Source organism: Apium graveolens, chromosome 3 (genome assembly GCF_009905375.1).
Source record: "Apium graveolens cultivar Ventura chromosome 3, ASM990537v1, whole genome shotgun sequence".
In the NCBI taxonomy this organism is placed as follows: Eukaryota; Viridiplantae; Streptophyta; class Magnoliopsida; order Apiales; family Apiaceae; genus Apium; species Apium graveolens.
The window spans coordinates 8,956,450-8,977,340 of NC_133649.1; the positions used below are offsets into that span (position 1 = coordinate 8,956,450).

Consider the following 20,891-nt stretch of genomic DNA (forward strand, 5'->3'; position numbering starts at 1 on the left):
GCGAAGCTTGCCTCTAAATCTTGACCAATTTCAACTTCGATTTATTACAAATCCGTGTAGGATTCAAAATTGAATGTACCCTCTGAATGTACCCTCCCGGCCTCTATATATAACGGCTTTCATCTAATTTTATATTTATTTTTTTATATGCCAAAATTTTCATTTTTCATAATTTTTAATTATTTTAAATAAATACGCCATTTTTGTTAAATTGGCATCACTAAAATCGGAAAACAAGAAAAAAAATTAAAATATATTAAAAGTTTTATTCGAATTAAAATATGTAAGACACGTGGAACTGGCTGCGAAGCTTGCCTCTAAATCTTGACCAATTTCGACTTCGATTTATTACAAATCCGTGTAGGATTCAAAATTGAATGTACCCTCTGAATGTACCCTCCTGGCCTCTATATATAACGGCTTCCATCTAATTTTATATTTATTTTTTTATATGCCAAGATTTTCATTTTTCATAATTTTTAATTATTTTAATTAAATACGCCATTTTTGTTAAATTGGCATCACTAAAATCGGAAAAACAAGAAAAAAAATTAAAATATATTGAAAGTCTTTTTCGAATTGAAATATGTAAGACACGTGTAATTAGCTGCGAATCTTGCCTCTAAATCTTGACCAATTTCGACTTTAATCTATTACAAATCCGTGTAGGATTCAAAACTGAATGTACTATCTTACCGGGCCTCTATATATATAACGGCATCCTTCTGTTTTTTTCCTATACAACAGCTTGTTTTTCGCTTTTTGCATACATTAACTTCTATTACAAATACAATTTGTAAGAAACATGAAGATGACAGAGAAAGACTTGGAGGACAGCGAACACATGTTGTGTTACATGTCCGAATTTGATAAATTGGTTGAAGCTAGTAGGGTTGCTTCTGAGTTATACGATCAACATAAAGAAACTAACAAAAGGCCGTTCTTTATTTCAAGAACTTGTCGTATTTCAGGAGATGAGTTGCTCAAGGGGGCACGTGAGAAGTGTAGAGGAGAGACTTCTTCGTGGTCTCGATATTACGAGTATGGTAATGTGAGGAGATCATTGGGTGATCATGATGATCTTGGTGTGACAGAGAAGGTTCTTGGAAAGAAAAGAAAGTGCTGTGATTCGAAAGACGATGATTTTGTGTATCTTGATGTGAAAGAGAAGGTTCTTGGAAATAAAAGAAAGTCGTATGATTTGAAAGACGGAAATTTTAAGAAGCCAAGGATTGATAATGAGTTGAGATACAAAGGTGTGGGAACTGCACCATTGCCTGTAGAGGTTGCTAATGAAATTCAAAGACTAGGGGGTAATGATGTCAGATTGCTAATACAAAAGACTCTTACTGCTACTGATTTGGCACAAGATAAGAATCGATTTAATATCCCAGCCAAACGAGTCAGGCAAGAAGCCAAGGGTTTTCTTACAGAAGACGAAGAAAAGTTTTTGAACCAACGCTATGGAGACAATAGTATAGTGGGAATGCAGGTTCCGTTGCTCGAGCCAAGCCTTAACAGGTCAGAGATTAAACTCAAGAAGTGGCCTATGAGTAACTCGTTCTGGTACGTTTTGTGTACTTCCTGGTTTCAGATGCAAAGAAATAATCATCTTCAAGTTGGCAAGGACTTGCAAGTATGGTCGTTTCGAGTTAATGGAGTTCTCAATTTGGCAATGGTGAAAGTCCCTTAGGAATGCAGCATTAGTTTCAAGTCCTGATCAGATGTTACTGAAGATTAACTTACTTGGTTTTGTTTCTTATTTAGTCTTATTTTGGATTACAACTACTTGTTTAATTAGTTTTAGGGGGTGTTTGTCTAATCTTATTTATGAAAAACAAGACTAGACAAACACTTTCTTAACATCTATCCTTGTTTAATGTTTTACCAATTCTGGCAATCTATTTGTTGTTCTATCAGTCTTATTGTGGATTAGTAGTACTTATTTTGGATTAGTAGCACTCGTTTAAGTAGTTTGATTTTGCTAGTTAAATAAAAATGATGAACTTGGTTTCAATTTTGTATACTTAACTTAATTGTTAGTAACCCGCTCATTCTTCCCGCTTCATTCACCGGAAGTAAGCGCTATATGACTCAGTATTTTAAAGACTCATTAGCAATATGTCGAACTTTAGGACATCCTTCATTGTTCCTTACTATGACCACTAATACAAAATGGCCCGAAATTCAGCGCATATTAAAACATATGCCTGGTGTTGATGTCGCTGATGCACCTGATGTTGTAACCAGAGTCTTTAAAATGAAGGTTGATCAACTTATGGATATGATTAAAAAGAAAAATTGTTTTGGAAGATGTATAAGAGGTATCATTTTAGCTAAAAAATTTTATACTCATTTTATTATTCATAAATTGTTCTATAAAAATGCACTTTTAGTATATATTTTGCCTGGTACTAACCATTTTTCTACAATATTTCCATAGTGATGCATGTAATTGAATTCCAGAAGTGTGGATTGCCTCACACTCATATATTAATTTGGTTGCACCCCGACGATAGACCTAAAACAACTGAGCAAATTGATAAAATTGTATCAACTGAAATTCCCGATCTAGAAATTGATCCAGTTGGATATAATGCCTTGAGCAATTATATGATCCACGGACCATGTGGTCCTGATTATACTAAATCTCTATGCATGGTCAAAGGCAACTGCATAAAGCATTTTCCTAAGCGGTATTTTCATTAACATCCTTAAATTATAAATACTTTACTTTGTTAATAACTCCAGTTTTATTACCAGATTTTTTACAATTTTAAAAATGTTTTATTACAGGTATAATTCCCATACATTTTTTGATAAGTGTGGATTCCCCATATATAAAAGAAGGATGACTGGAATTACCATTAACAAGAAGGGGGTCAATCTTGATAATCGCTTTATTGTCCCATTCAATCACGATCTTTTGGTGCATTTTCAATGTCACGTGAATCTGGAGATTTGTAATAATTCAAGATCATTAAAGTACCTTTTCAAATATTGTCTAAAGGGTCATGACACGGCAACAATGTGTTTGAGGAAAACACGTACAGGTACTTCTGCAACAATCCCAAAAAAAGCACCAGTTCATTTGAAGGGTTGGTTTCGTATGTAAAGTTTTGAGGATAATAGCTCATGATTTTTGACCTAATTTTTTCATAAAATTCTTCATGAAGATTTGATGTGTATCATGTTCGTCATAAAAGTTTACAGAATATGTTGTTCATATGTTAAAACCAGGTTCATGATTTATCGAATATATCTGGATGGATTCTCGAGGAACAAGTACATCAGGTATTCATCTCCTTTGTCAGTTTACTTATAATAACATCGTTTTGCAGATATTTGATTTGATCATGCTTTTCTTATAGGTTCAAAACGACGTGTTCGTGGACGCAATGTTGAAAATTTGTTTTAAAATCCATCAGAAACAGAGAATCAAGGTAGTGTACACTTTAATTCCATTTCTGATTCGTTTATTGAAAGTGATAATAATGTTCATGTATTAATTCAGTTGTCAAACGTCGTACGCTGGGAAGAATGTGGACAAGAATCTCACAAATTCAGCAAACATATATGATACACGTAAGCTTTCTCTAAAGAATTTCAGATTGGTTGATGTGTATATACGTTTGACAGACGATGTTATGTAACATACCATGTATCTTCTCCGACCGAACATATGAGTAATGATAATGTACATTATTATACATATATTTGATGTGCTTATGTTAATAAAACAGGTCATTCTGTAAGAACTCCGTTATCAATTATTGATCAAAGCGTGACACCAGAACAGGGTATTGGTCTCATTGTTTATCCGCATGATTGTTTTTATACATGGATTGATAAATGTGTCCTGAAGTTTCTATTAACATTCAGGAATAAGACAGCTTTCGAAAGGTGTGTTTCATAGCGGAGTTGCTGCAAATCTGGAAAGCAATAGAATGACATCAGATTACATCAATGGTATCATTCTTCATCCATTCTGATTGTTATTATACAGATTTTGTAATGATGACTTCAGTTTGCATATATGTGCCGTGTTGCTGTTAATAATAAAATAGGTCATTCAGTAACAACTCCGCAATCAATGATTTATCAAAGCGTGACACTAGAACAAGGTATTTGTATCATTGTTTATCCGTCTGATTCTTTTAATACGTGCATTTATAATTGTGACTTGAATTTTCTATTAAATCAGGAATTAGACAGTTTTCGAAAGGTGTTTTGCATAGCGGACTTGCAGCAAATCTGGAGAGCAATAGAATGACATCAGAGTACAATAATGGTATCATTTTTTATCCATTCTGATTGGTATCCAACATTTTTTTCAATTTTGTCTTGGATCATTTATTATATCTATTGTGTTGTTGTTAATATTTTAAGCCTAATATATTGTTAAGATCATCAATATGTAAAATACGGATTGATTTTACCCATTACTACTGATTAATAACTTCATGCAGGTACTGTTTCATCTCAGTTTACACGTTTAAAGCAGCAGCCGCAAAGTATTCTAAAGAGTCCTCTTTCAATATCTGATGAAAATATATCTCCTAATATTTCAGCAACCTCAAAACCAGGTTAATTTTAAAATAGTTTGATCAACATCTTATTCCAGCCTATTAGGAGATGTTGGTCATGTTTCATGTTTCCATTCATTTTCCATCTTCTATGTAGTGCGAAAAGTAAGAATTCGTTCAAAAAATTTGAACAAACAAGATCTCGGTGTTTTTCGTAACACCTTAGCAGATGGAGAAAGCAATAGAATGACACCAAAGCACAATTATGTTATCATTCTTACTCCATTCCGAGATGTATCATACATTTTTATAATTGTGCCATCAATTTTCCCATATTTGTTGTGTTTCAGTTAATAATATAGGCCATCCAATGACAACTCCTCTATCAAGATTTGATGAACGTGTGCCGCCTAATATATCGTTAAGATCGTCGAGAGGTAAAATTTAGTTGGATTTATTTCACGATTACTATTTTAAACACATATTAGGCCATAATTTATAGCGTAGACATGCTTCAGGTAGTATTTCATCTCCGAATTCACGGTTAACACAGCAGACGCAAAGTATTCTGCAAACTTCTCTTGCAGAAAATCTTGAAAACCACATAATTTGTTCAGAAGAACCTAATGGTATAATTCTTGATATATCTCATTTTTATGATACATCTGTAATTAAATTGCTTTTGAAATTGTGGATTTTGTGGGAATATTTGCAGCAATGAACAATAGATCTATGATTCAGCCTGTTGCAGTAAAAAAATCACAATCGTGTCTGCCGAGTCCTCTATCAAGATTTGATCAAAATATATCTCCTAATATTTCATCAAATTCAAAATCAGGTTAATTTTCATTACTTTCATGAACTTCTTATTTCAGTTTGGTGAATGAGTGTTTATCAGCGCAGATGCTAAAATATGTTTCCCGTCTTCTATGTCGTGCATAAAGTTAGGATTCGTCCAAAGAATTTCAACAAAGAAAATCTCGGTGTATTTCGTAGCACCTTACCAGATTTGAGAAAAAATATCCGGAAAATGTACTTCATCGCCTAATATTCAGTTTTCTTCTGCAACTAATCAACAGTCATCAGGTAATTTTTTAAACAATAAAATGCAATTCCGGATGTATCAGTTGATTACAAAATTATGTCAAATTCTAAAAATTTCAGTATTCTGTAAAATATTTTTTTCAGGGATGTATTCCTCTTCTCAGACTGGTGAACAAAGTACAAATCAATTTCTACCCATAATATCTCCAAACGTTCCTGTCAAAGGTATAAAATTTTGCGGTTTATTCCTTAATTACAAAACTTTGAAGGATTATTTAAACAATATGTCATGTTTAATACTCTGCATCTACTAATGTATATTATGCAGAACATAATAGTAAAAATGCAGAAATTCAGAATATTAACAGCACTGGAGACAGTTCTCTCATATTCTCAATTCCTGAATCCTGTGTGACAACCGTTCACAAACAAAAAGGTGTCAAAAAGAAAATTGTTGCTGACAGTGAAGAAGAATAGAATCCTTCAAAAAAGTTTTGTGGAAAACTATCACCAGGTCCTTCCTCGTTCAATACAGCAAATATAAATAGTACATTTGAAAAAGGTGAAAGTTTTAGGCAAAAAAATTTAATGAATGAGTTCAACGATATTGATGACAATGTTACAATCGACAGTGATACAACATGTGGAGGTATTAATTATTTGTTTTCGAATAATGTGTTTAATTCTGCAGGACATTAATAATTATTTTACTGTCTGAAACATCACCTACTTTTGCTCAATGATGATTTTTAAAAATTTCCATTTATTTCGACAGACATGGCAAGTGATATTGAGGATATTGATGAAGAATATTTAAGCAATAATCAATCTATGTGGGACAGATACTTGGATCTTGGAGCCCCTGATAAAATCTGTTCGAAGTGTGATGCTGTCATGTGGACTCACGAAAGAAACAATAAGAGTTCTCCTAATAAGCCACCAACATTTAATCTTTGTTGTAAAAATAGTCAAGTCGTACTGGATAAGGAGAAACAGCCTCCTGAACCTCTGGCTAATCTCCTTACCGGGGGTGTTCATTTTAAGCATTTCAAAAAAAAACATAAGATTTTACAATTGCATATTTGCCATGAGTTCTATTGGAGGAAAGATTGACCATTCAATAAACAGAGGTGGTGCGTCATATTGCTTCAAGGTCCAAGGTGTTAATTACCACAATATAGGAAGTCTGGTCCCAACTGACGATAACACTCCAAAGTTTTGTCAGCTTTATATCTATGACACAGAGGACGAAATCAACAACAGGATGAATGCAGTTAGTGGTTGCAGGGATGTCGTTAATGAAGAAATTGTACAATCTTTGTTGCATATGTTGGATGAGCATAACAGGTTGGTTAAAGGTTTTCGTATGGCTCGCGAAAGGGTTAGGCAAAATGCAGTAGATGAGTTTAAATTGGTTCTGATTTCATCGAGTTCAGCAAGTGGCCGACCAAATCACATTGCTCCATCAAATGAGGTAGTAGGATTGATTGTTACTTCTCCTTATGCAAAAGGTTGTCGAGATACTGTCATTGATTCTAGAGTTGACGGATTACAGAGGATTTTTTAGACCGATCCACGTTTCATGCAACTTCAATATCCATTACTAATCCCTCACGGAGATATTGGATACTACCGTGAGATCCCATTAAATAGACTTGCGAAGCATTCTAAGAGAGCCGTAGAAGTTACCGAATCTGAAGATCCTGACGAAAAAGGTGCTAGAAAGTATATTACAATGAGAGATTTTATAATTATAAACTAATGATACGTCTTTCAGAAGGTACAAATTTGCTATTTGACAAAAGTATAATTTCTCATTCAGCTGTTGAACTTTGTGATAATTAGTTTATATTCGATGAATTTATACCTTCTACTGTAACAGGTTTGACACCACATCTTGGAGGTCGTTTATGGCAGCAATATGTTGTGGATGCTTTCACCGCAATTGAGCAGTACAGATTGGATTGGATTAGAGACCATCAAACTACTATAAGATCTGATCTCTACCATAATATCAGAGATGCAATGCAAAAGGAAGATAGAAATCCATCCAATATTGGTAAAGCAATCATTTTTCCCGCTTCATTCACCGGAAGTAAGCGCTATATGACTCAGTATTTTAAAGACTCATTAGCAATATGTCGAACTTTAGGACATCCTTCATTGTTCCTTACTATGACCACTAATACAAAATGGCCCGAAATTCAGCGCATATTAAAACATATGCCTGGTATTGATGTTGCTGATGCACCTGATGTTGTAACCAGAGTCTTTAAAATGAAGGTTGATCAACTTATGGATATGATTAAAAAGAAAAATTATTTTGGAAGATGTATAAGAGGTATCATTTTAGCTAAATTTTTTTATACTCATTTTATTATTCATATATTGTTCTATAAAAATGCACTTTTAGTATATATTTTGCCTGGTACTAACCATTTTTCTACAATATTTCCATAGTGATGCATGTAATTGAATTCCAGAAGTGTGGATTGCCTCACGCTCATATATTAATTTGGTTGCACCCCGACGATAGACCTAAAACAACTGAGCAAATTGATAAAATTGTATCAACTGAAATTCCCGATCTAGAAATTGATCCAGTTGGATATAATGCCTTGAGCAATTATATGATCCACGAACCATGTGGTCCTGATTATACTAAATCTCCATGCATGGTCAAAGGCAACTGCATAAAGCATTTTCCTAAGCGGTATTTTCATTAACATCCTTAAATTATAAATACTTTACTTTGTTAATAACTCCAGTTTTATTACCAGATTTTTTACAATTTTAAAAATGTTTTATTACAGGTATAATTCCCATACATTTTTTGATGAGTGTGGATTCCCCATATATAAAAGAAGGATGACTGGAATTACCATTAACAAGAAGGGGGTCAATCTTGATAATCGCTTTGTTGTCCCATTCAATCGCGATCTTTTGGTGCATTTTCAATGTCACATGAATCTGGAGATTTGTAATAATTCAAGATCATTAAAGTACCTTTTCAAATACTGTCTAAAGGGTCATGACACGGCAACAATGTGTTTGAGGAAAACACGTACAGGTACTTCTGCAACAATCCCAAAAAAAGCACCAAAAGATCCGATTGATGAGGTAAAACATTATTTGGATGGGAGATATCTTTGCACGTCAGAAGCATCTTGGAGGATATTTGCTTTTGACATTCATTCCCGTTGGCCATCGGTAGAGAGGTTACCGAGACATTTACCAGGCGAGAAGCATGTTTCGTTTAAGGCTGGAGATGTCTTGGAGGATGTTTGCGATAAGGCAATATAAAAAAAAACCAAGTTAGAAGCATGGTTTGATGCAAATCAGACTTTCCCAAATGCGAGGAATTATAGTTATTCTGAATTTCCAAATAAATTTACTTGGCATCCTCAACCTGGTATCTGAAAAGAAAGGAAAAGAGGAGATATTATTGGGAGACTCTCTGAAGTGCATTCATCAAGTGGTGAACTATTATATCTCCGTATGTTGTTACTTTGGAAGAAATGTTCCATTTCTTTTGAAGATCTTAAAACTGTTAATGGACACATCCACGAAACATTCAAGAAAGCTTACGCGGCCCTTGGTCTTCTACAAAATGATAACCAATGGCATGAAGCAATTGCCGAGAACTCCCATACATCATTGCCTCCACAGTTACGTGCAATATTTGTCAATATTTTGGCATATAGTCCTATTTCAGATCCACTTAGACTTTGGGAAGCTAATTGGCAATGTATGTCAGACGATATTCTCATCTTTAGGAGACATATGCTTAATGATCCTCATCTATACCTATCAGACGAAGATTTGAAGAATTATGCACTTGTAGGTTTATATCTCATTATCATACCACCTGAATAATTAACATAATTCTGTTTTACATATTATATGTAGTATACTTTTAAACTAACATAACACTTCATATATATTTTTACCCGTAGAAATTGAAAAATTGTGTAATGACATTGGGAAGAGTTTGAAGGACTACGCGACAATGCCATTTCCAAGTGGAGTTTATTTTAGCAATGCTGTTAACAGACTACTCCAAGAAGAAACTTCATATGATAAAGAAGAACTGAAAATTTTGCATGAAAAGAATCATGGAATGCTCAACCCTGAACAGAAGAACGTTTACGATTCTATCATACAAAATGTTTATAATAAGGTATGTGGTGTCTTCTTTGTCTATGGAAGTGGAGGATGCGGCAAGACATTTCTGTGGCAGATATTATGTTGTCGCCTTCGTTCAGAAGGAAAGATTGTGCTTCCTGTTGCCTCATGTGGAATAGCAGCCGTATTGTTGCTTGGTGGTAGAACTGCATATTCAAGATTCCATATTCCTTTGAAACTTGATCAGGACAGTATAGCCGGAATCAGACATGGAACCGATATTGCAGAATTAATCCATCAAACTGATTTGATCATTTGGAATGAAGCGCCAATATAACATCGTCATGCCTTTGAATCCATTGACCGTTCTTTGAGCGATATAATGTCTGCTATTGACAAAAGGAGACCAAAGAAGCCATTTGGTGGTATCACAGTAGTTTTTGGCGGAGATTATAGGCAGATTTTACCCGTGATTCCAAAGGCATCCTGAAATAGTAGGTTCCACCCTCAATAAATCAAAGATTTGGGAATTTTGCCAAGTTTTTTTACTTAGCAAAATATGCGGCTTCATGCAGGAAATACAGAAATGGAGAATAAGGTTATAGCGGAATTCAGTAAATGGCAGCTTTTAGTTGGTGATGGTAAAGTTGAGAACTTTAGTCTTGATGCAGACACTAGTGAAATGCTAATAAAGATTCCAGATCAATATGTTGTTCATACCACGCAAAATCCTATAGAAAGTCTTTTTGAAATAACTTACCCGAATTTTCTAAATAAACATGTCTTCACATTCTTATCTCAGATCAAGAGCTATCCTAACACCAATTAATGTTGTGGTGGACGACATCAATAACAGCATTCTTGAGAAAATTCCTGGATGTCTACACACATATCTTAGTCAGGATTCAATTAACGATGTTGGTGATGAAGATAATGATTTTAGATCAGCATTTCCAGTAGAGTACCTGAACTCATTAAATATGCCTTGCATTCCTAAGCACGAGTTAAACATCAAGGTTGGCGTCGTTGTCATGCTTATGAGAAATTTAAACCAAATAATGGGATTGTGTAACGGCACACGAATGATTGTGACATCCTGCAAGAAGAATAGCATTAAGTGTGAAATATTATGCGGATCCCATGTTGGGTCAAAACATTTGATCCCGAGGATAGAGATGATTCCAACAGATACCAGCTGGCCTTTTGAGTTTAAAAGAATTCAGTTCCCACTCCAGATTTGTTATGCAATGACAATTAATATGAGCCAGGGCCAATCACTTAACACGGTTGGTCTATACCTTCCCAGAGCAGTGTTTTCTCATGGCCATATCTACATTGCCATCTTAAGAGTTACAAGACCAGAAGGTCTCCACATTCTCATCAACAGTGATGATGGTACCACCACAAATATTACATCAAATGTAGTTTATGAAGAAGTATTTTACAACCTACTGAGCATAAATGATGAGAATGTATCATAGTAGTTATTTGTATTGCGCATTTACAATCCTGACTAAGTTATTCATCATTTTATTATAATTGGTAGTACGAGAAATTTTTTTGTTATTAAATTAGAATTACATCAGGTCATATTGGTTATTCATTCTCATATGCGAAGTAAAAGGCAGATTCTGGAATAGTTTTTTTATGCATATCAAATTCTCAATATAATTAGATGTGATATGTTTTATATTGATAAGGAGACATTATGATAATCAGAGAAGATTATGAGATAACAATAATATGTATCAGATAACTAACTCATATTTAAATATTTCTTTAATATCACATTTATATTACTAATTGATCTTTTATTTTAACACAATCTTTTTTTTCATGCTAATATTAGTGTAAGCTGTTAAGGATCATCATACAACTCTAATAGATATCTATTGATTGAGATTTTCATGGACTAATTATCAGCCTATCACCTTAACTATAAAGATAGTGTATATCTTTAATAAAAATACAGTTGATTGTCTTAAACGCTCCACACATTCGGATTGTTTTTGCTATATATCCAACTCACAAACTAATTTCAGAGTTCATATGGCAGAACATCCAAGTATAATTACAATTCATTACCTATTTGTTGATATGAACATTTAACATACTCCTTTTTTGATAACATCTATTAAATTTTTCATTACTCAGATATGCAGGACCATCATCATTTATCCAATCTGGATGGTAATCATACTGCTTGGACTTTGAAGGTCTGTGTGACAAGAATGTGGGTATCAACTAATAGACAAGGTGTTTTAGTCAGGCACAATCTTATTCTATTGGACTGTGAGGTTTGATTGAATAACTATATGACTTATACCACATCTATGATTGTGTTTTCCAGCCTCTATCCTAAGATTTTCTTTTTTGCAGAATAATCACATACTTGCAATTGTTCCACCAGCTCTTTGGAATTTGTTTTATTTTATCATTCATCCTGGTAGATTATTACGTATCAGAAATATTCAGGTTCTTCCAGCTGCTGGATTTCTGAGGCCTGTACGTTATGCAAATTACATCATGTTTCTTCCCATCACCATGGTGGTGTTGGAACCTGAGGAAATTTTGAGTATACCGCGCCATAAATTTGATTTGGTTCCTGTGACGCTCCTATATAATTCTCTTCATTGTTCTGCTCTCGATGAGCTTCCTATTTATTCCACTGGTATTGCGTATAAAATTTTAGAACAAATCGCTTACAATTTGTTATTTTTAACTTTAAGTTTATTGTTGTAGATGTTATTGGAATTGTTGAACTCCTGCAACCAGTACAATCTATTATGACAAGATTTGGTGAAAAGGAAGTGTTACGCTTCAGAATTTCAGATGGCATGTAAGACTCTTCAATAAAAATTTTGACAATTATAAAAATACTACGCCATCCTCCAATTTTCATATTTTACGTATTAACACTATTGAACATCCATAAGTGTTTGACATTTTATTATATTCGTTTTAGGAGGGCCATCCAAGTGTGTTTTAGCGGTTCTTTGCCAACAAATTTTGAATCATTGTACCAAGTTACTGAAATTGAACCCAAAATTGTGATTCTGACATCTATTAGCGTCTTTATGTATCGAGGTTTATGTCTTATTTTTTATATTAAAAACCTTTAAAATTGTAAGCCTTCTCATAAGTTATAGAATTTCTTCTAGCTCTTAAATAATATATATTTTTCGATCTTAAAAACAGGAAGAGCGCAGATCAGCAATATTCCGTCAACAAAGCTTTTTATCAATCTTGATTATCCTGATGTCTTATAATTGAGGCAGAGGTAACTAAATATAAATTATATATTTTTGATTTTTACATCATTTTTTTCTTATAAACGCTTATAATTTTTACATACTTTGCAATATAGGTTGATGGACATTTGACAAATCCAGATTTGATGCTGCAGAACCATTCCCGTCAACGAAGCTTGAAGACACTTTATTTTTACTGCATTTCTATTAAATTGATGAGACATGTCTTTTTTCAATTGTTGGAATACTGATAAACTTCCTGATTCAACCGCATTGTCGTATTTGTTTTTATTAAACTTATATACCACGCTATGGATTATTTTATAATTTCTGTGTAAATCGTAATTCTCTCAGTATTTGTCTTTATTAGATGTTGGAACAATTTTGATCACATTATCTCAACTCAACAGTTTAAATAAATACATTAATTTAATATGTATATTCTAAAGTTTTGAAAAAAGATGTTATATATAATTCCATTTCGAAAGAATCAAACAGATTATGTTATAAATATTCAAATCATTTTCATATCTTATGCATATTTTTAAATGAATTAGAGAAACAGACAGAGTTATGAACAAAAATATACAAGTTAATAAAAAAAATGGAATCAATAACACTTTGATTGTGATGATTGGATTAATTTAATTGATTAACCTTAATTAATTAATTAACTCAAAATTTAAAATATAATATTCCGTTACATCTAAATTGTACTTATATATTCAAGAATTATATTGAATAGATAGGAAGATAATTGATGATTAATGATATAATCATTCAGGATTATATTGTTGTCGGTCTTTATCGTACATATTTTTTAAAAAAGTATCAATTAGTATCAACTTACTAGATTGAATAAGATAATTGATGAATAATTAGAGAATCAATCAGGACCATATTGTTGGCAGTCTTTATCATACAGTTAAAATAGAGTATCAATTATCATCAATTTACCAGTTTGAATAGTAATCATAACCTATCAAGTTGCATATATCATTTGCAAATGCATTTAAATTTCATGCCCTGAGATAAACATCAAACATACTCTGATACTAAAAATAAAACTGTAGGTTTCCTCTCAATTTTTTCTCTCTAAAAACATCATTGATTGGTATGAATTGATATAATATGTTATCATTATTTCTTCATCGTGCATGCTGTCATTTTTTGTTAATATTTTGAAGTTTTTAATTCCTCAATTGTTAATGCTTGACACTTTGTTTAATTGACTTGAACAAAAGTTTCAATGGAGTCTGCAGTATTCAATCTTATTGAAGACCTTGATCAATCGACTACCAATTGGAAGATTAAGGCTAGAGTAACTAGGATGTGGACCAGCGTTAGCTCTGAGAATAGATCAGTTAAAGGATATAATGTCATTCTGCTTGATGATGATGTAAGTCTTATGTTGTAAAATTTTATTATGGTATTACGTAAAATCCTACCTTCTTTTGTACCAAATGTAACATCCTCTTTTGTTTTAGAATAATCACGTCCATGCATTTGCTTATCCCAATATTTGGAATGGATTCAAAACTCCGGTCATTGAATGAGGCTTTTATGTTTTTGACCAATTTTCTGTGAAAGACGCTGTCGGTAATCTGAAGCCTGTACAAGCTGATATCTACATCAGATTTTCACAATATACTACGGTCACCGGTGTTGAAGACGATGGCATGATTCCTGCCTACAAATTCGAATTTCTGGATTTAAGTGATCTTTTTGCTGAGGCCAGCAAATATCAGCCACAACAACAGCCTGAATTTGCTATAGGTGACCTTAATATAATACTCTTTTGGTTCAAATTATTAGTTTTTTAAAATTCGTACCTTTATTTCACTACATTTTATCTTTCACTAAATTAAATATATTGCTCTGTTTAATTTAGATGTAATTGGAGTTATTGAGGATTTTGAACCTCTAACGAAACTTGACAAAAAATTTGGCATGCGAGACATTGTCAAATTCAGGATTTGTGATTCTAGGTTTGTCGAATGTATTAATATTTATCCTGTAATTATAATTATTTTCTGAGTTCGTCTCTAATGTGGAAGTTGTATATCCTGAAATATATGTTCATTTTTCAATATAGTAATCGGCATAAAGTAAGTGTTTGGGGAGATCTTGCTGTGTTGGCCAATAACATTTATACTAAGGAACTCTAGTCTCCAGTAATTGCAATAATAACGAGCACAAAAGTTACAACTTTTATGAGTAAGTTCTCTTTAACTACTTAGTATAAATGATCTTGACATTATACAACAATTTCCGGAACTATATTGCTTTGATTTAGATATTGTGCAGATTGGTACTTTGCCATCTTCAAAATTATACCTCAACCTAGATGATGAATCTGTGACTGATATGAGGATGAGGTAATACGATTAAGAATTATATTAATACATAATTACAACACGTTTGCATGTTTCATAACAGTTGATAGGAGGCTGAGTTAATAAACATCAATGTTTACCTTTGTAGGTTGAAGGAGGAGGGATATTTGTCAAAGAGAGAAAAATATCTTAAGGCGGCAAAATCTGAATTTGTTCAAACCTTTATGGAATGAATGACATTAAAGGATCTCAATGAAAAGCTGACATATGATAACTTGAAGGTTTTATAACCTTTATAAAATTTGCACGACACAACTATATTGAATATGATTTATTTTTAAATCTGAACCTTTTTTACTTCAAACAGAAAAAGATATACACCACGTTCTCAGTTGTTAAGGTGGATGAGGATGTAGCATGGTGGTTTTACAGTTGTAACAAATGTCAACAAGAGGTTGAGCGACTTGACAGGAGATTTCGATATAATAATTGCCCTCGCATAATTCCGGTTGTCCCTAAAAGGTAGAACAAATTAGATTTATATTAAAAATTTATTATGCTTTAGTCTGTATTAAAGTCAACTTTCAATAGTTATCACAAAATTCCTTATAAATTCAGGTTTCGTATCATGGTCCTTGCCGAAGATGATACATTTTCATGTAATGTTATGTTCATGGACCGAGCTGCTAGAAGGATTGTTGGCACAAGTGCAGCAAAAGCGTATAATAATTTTGAGAAGGTATAAATTCATTACAATAAAGCAGATCCAATGTAATATTCTAAATTATTCATTAAAGTGTTTAATAATTATTACATTGTCTCCAGCTCCTGAAGAAGTCCTTCCTCAGGTACTTAAAGATTTGGTTGGAAAGGAAGTCATTGTCATTATTCAGTTGAACAAAGCAAATGTAACTGAGGATAGTACCATATTTCATGCAAATGACATATTTGACACGACTACGCAGAGTCCAAGTCCATCTGAATCTGCACATATATCAGAATCTTTCTCCATCAACTTTTCCGTTAATGTAAGTTTGGTTTTTATATGTTATAATACTCGAACCATTATAATTTTATAACTTTTAGTCTTCCAACAAATCTTTATAAAGCGTAATTGTTTTTGTGTTAGTCTCTTGATCTTGATGCCATTGATCATACTTCAGGCTCTGCAAAATCAGTTACCAAAAAAATTAAAAAGGGTAAGATACATTTATGCATTGTATTTTGTTTTTTTACATTAAATCACTTACATTCCGTTCATTAATTATCCTCATAAGTTGTAAGATAAGTTGTTTTTCTACGTTAAATTTAAAGGATTACATATTGGTTTTGGTTCTTGACGTAAGTCTGAGTTACATTACAATTTGATATAAATTGATTGGTATAAATTATTAATAAGTATCTATATTCTATTAATTTTTTCTGTTATTTTGTTCATATTATAAGAATTTTTAATTTGATAAAATTAGCAGGAGAAGTAATACAGCAGTTTAGCACTCAATTATTTTGCTTGATGTTATGTACGAAAGCTGGATTGGATTGGTGTTTAGCATTTTTGAATTTCGTTTTAAATAATCATCATTTTCAAGTTGTACATCTTTTATCTGGCATGGATGCAGCATTTGTGTTGGCAATACAATTTCCTCAATTTTTAATTATTAAATTTTCTTATCACATTGAACTCTAAACTTGGTTTGCTGATGTTGAAAGTTTGTTTTTCCTATTTGAATCAATGAAGAATGCGTTTTGGTTGTTTTTGTCGTTTATTTCGTATTATTGTCAAACTGCGTTATTGATATTTAATACAATTCTAATGGGGACACCAAAGTTTAGTAAGCAGTTTTTAGTTATAAATGTTTCAAGTTAGTATTATAGTATAAGTATAACTGTTTTAAGTTAGTTTTTTTCAAGTCACAAATTGGTAGCCATTCCCCAATAGTCACATCTTACCATTGTATTTTGTATTTATAGAAGTGTGTCATTATATTTGAGATTAGTTAGTCTGTCAACCTTTGATTGAACCCAAAGAAACACGTAAATCATGGAACATGTTAAACGTGTATGGCAATTCCCTGCTCAAGGTTGGATAAAGATAAATGTTCACAGTGAGTTTATTCAGAATGCTCCTGAAGGTCAGAATAGAAATGGCATTGGCGTTGTTGTGAGAGATTCAAATGGCCTTCTTATTCGATGAACATATGACACCATTCCAGGCCTAACTAATCTTAATAGTGCCTTATGGGCTGTTTTGATAGGAATGCGTAGAGCATTTCAAGACCAGTACGAACGTGTTATCATTGAGACTGATAATATCCAGGCTTACCGTGAATTCAAGTATTACAGAGAGAATGGAATAACACCACATACTAGAAGTACATTCACATGTATCCTTTCACATCTTAATGATCCTAACATTCGTTATGAAATTAATTTGGTACATCCGCAGAGGAACTTTGTTGCAAGACGCCTGGCATCAATTGGTAGACAAAATCTGCACGATTTGCAGACATTGGATCGGCCTGTTGACAACATTCAAGAATTTCTTAATATGGATTTAGGTCTTGGCCCTCCACAAGCACGATTTCATGATGTTGAGATTAATGACCCTGGACCTGTTCTAGATGGACAGGTTGTGAATTTCTAAGCATGTTCAATAGTTTGTGATTGTTCCTGTTAAGTATGTATATGTGAATATGTAACAAATTTGTACACTTTGGTTATATATATATGAATGCAAATATTTATTGTAATTGTGAAAAATGTTTTTTGTAAAAGATAATGATTTGATGTTACATGCATTGTCCATCACTAAATTTGACCCACATCTATAAAGTTGTATCTTTCTTACTGACACGTTTATCAATTCGAGTCATGATTATGTTGATTTCCACAAGGCAAATATATGTTGGAAATTGTTTTTATTACTACAAGTCATAATGATGTAGTATTCCTTTCCAATAATCCAAGCAACCCCCATTATTTCTTTACGTTTTTCTAATTTTACATATTTTTAAACAATTACAAAGTAGAGTAGGAAATGAAAAGGTTTTATTCACATTCAATTCAGTTAACTCCAGTATTTGGAATATAGAAAGCATCTTATTTTTTCACAAACTTGCTCAGCTCCAAGTGTGCTATCAATTACATATATAATAGTTGTAGCACGTTTCCTTATTTCTAGACCTTATCACAGTCAGTTAAAATTCTAATTGTGCTTTATTGCCCAAAATACTCTCTTCAGTTCATCATGCCAAACTTTAACATTTTCACCGTCAATACTGACATTATGTCTATATTGTTTGGCTTCTTAATACACGGTCTTGATAGCTTTCAAATGTTCGGAAAGTTTCTGATGGCCTACTATACCAAATCTAGCTGAATACAAGTTAAGGAGATGTTGCAGAAGCTCAACTGGGATGCTCTATACCGGTACCATAATCATTATCTAGAAGTTCGGCGTGACCAATTCCATGGTTTCATTCTTTTTGCCATTTCTCTGGAAGTTGAGCAAGCTATGTTTTATAACTCAGTTCGAATGCTTTTCATGCGCAACAATGTGGATCATAATCTTGAAACTCTCTCTTTTCTCTCCATTAATCATTTCCCATCTTATTTTAGTTATGTGTTTTTTAGAGCAGTTTACAGACCATATGAAAGAGATCAGGCTGTTGAAGAAATGTCTCATATTCTTACAATTCTTGATCTTAAATCGAAGTTATTAGACATTGTTCATTTGCTTGAAGATATATACTGGAACATATCGGACGTAGATAATCTACTTCCTGTTTCTAAATTTTGTCCAAATGCAATAAATAAAGACCCGATCAACAGGATTGAAGGGAATCCTTTTGGTGAAGAGCTTTGGTATTCACTTTGTGAGTTGACTGTTAAGGAGAATTACAGTGAAGAAGGTGATTTCTATCATGCACGCTTAACCATGTCACATATCTGGAATTCAAGTTGTGGTCATTGCAAAGTGCAGCTACTTTTGTTCAAGATTTTGCTGGGTGATGTTTGTGATTGATGTGTTGCACTTTTATTTAATTTTAGTACAAAATTAAAACCTTTGGTAGTTGAACTTATGTTATTTCTAGCCTTGATAATGAATGCTCTATTGTTGTTCTTTCCTTTTGTTTAAAGTTACATGACAATGATCTGTAATATATATGTTTTGAACATGGAATTTACATTATTGTGGTATATATTCCAAGATAAGGAGTATGGCATAATCTTTTGTTACAAAAAAATAAGAATATGATAAATACAGCAATTATATAAGTAACTATTTTGTGATGTCATTTCCACAATTAAAATATTGATCAGACTACATAATTTGTCCATTTTTTTAGAGAACTTGGGATTATGCCATACTAACATAACCTTAAAGTTGTTTGACATAATTAGTTGGAAATCTTCATTAACTAAGAGTATCCCTGATTTGCAGCTAATGAAGTACCAACACAATACCAAACCCATATTAGTGTCTAACAAATCAAGTGTAACTGAACAGATTTAAAATATACAAATCAGGTATTTTTATGCCATGAATTTATGTTATAATTAGGTAAGTACTTTAATTAAAGTATGGAAGAAATCAGTACATATGCCCAATGGCGTGTGTACCCAATAGTTATCACATAATATTTAAATCCAGTAATAGCCAATCTTACAAATCCCATTATGTACGCATTGCGTCTACGAATTAAATCCATGCCACAACAATTGGCTAAAGTATGAACATTACATGTCTTGAAACCGAGAGCATAAGTTACAAACATTATAAAGGTAGCATAAATGCAAGCATAGTAATGAGATGTATTAGACCAATTCATCTCCATTGCATTATCCCTGAAGTGTTTCCTGGTCATTCTCTGCATCAAGAGAAAGATCATTTCAAGATTTAGATGTGTGTGAAAGAATGTAGTCAAACAATCATGATTTAATCAAGTAAAAAGAAGTTATGTAAGGTAAGCAATTATTGTCAATTAATATGACCATATTGTATTACAATTTTGTTATTAGTAGAATTCTCACCAGCCTCTGGGGTCTGATCTTCAAACAACTTCTGCACTCCATCTTTGTCAAAAATGAAAGCATCAAACCGACCAGCTTCCCAGTTTGTGAACAATATAAAATCTCCCATGTTGAGGCTAAGTTTTGCTGGAATTTTATAGAGACCAAAGAACCGCTTCTCATAATCACAAAAATAACCTGTAAACATTGTGTCCAAAGGAAAACAGTAGAGAACAACTTCTGGGATATGCTTGCCATATCGTGCCACAAAAGGATGTGGAATATCCTGCAATAGGAATTAGATCATATTAATCCTATGTTTTTATATTTTGTAAAAAAAACACATGTGCATAACATATTACAAGTTAATGAAAAAATAACTTACAACTATGCCATCATAGATTGTTTTCTCAGTAGCTTTAACTAGAATTTTAACTCCAGCTCCAGCAATATTGGCTGATCATGTGTATAAACAGTATAATAACGATCATGAATTAAGATCGGCTTTCCAATGTGTAACCAAATATTGAAGAGCAGAAGACAGTATTACCTCTCTTTGCCGCATAGAAATTTGGATCTTCAGGCTTGACATAGTT

The 20,891-nt window shown here is 32.8% G+C and overlaps 1 protein-coding gene across 1 annotated transcript; it reads left to right on the plus strand.

The window, feature by feature from the left end:
* The first annotated feature begins 7,152 nt into the window (after window positions 1-7,152).
* LOC141713834 (uncharacterized) lies at window positions 7,153-10,032 on the plus strand. The gene is made up of 6 exons (XM_074517404.1): window positions 7,153-7,285; window positions 7,453-7,911; window positions 8,031-8,283; window positions 8,384-8,864; window positions 9,087-9,414; window positions 9,527-10,032. The coding sequence occupies exons 1-6, from the start codon at window positions 7,153-7,155 to the stop codon at window positions 10,030-10,032; spliced, it is 2,160 nt and encodes a 719-aa protein (XP_074373505.1).
* The last annotated feature ends 10,859 nt before the right edge of the window (window positions 10,033-20,891 follow it).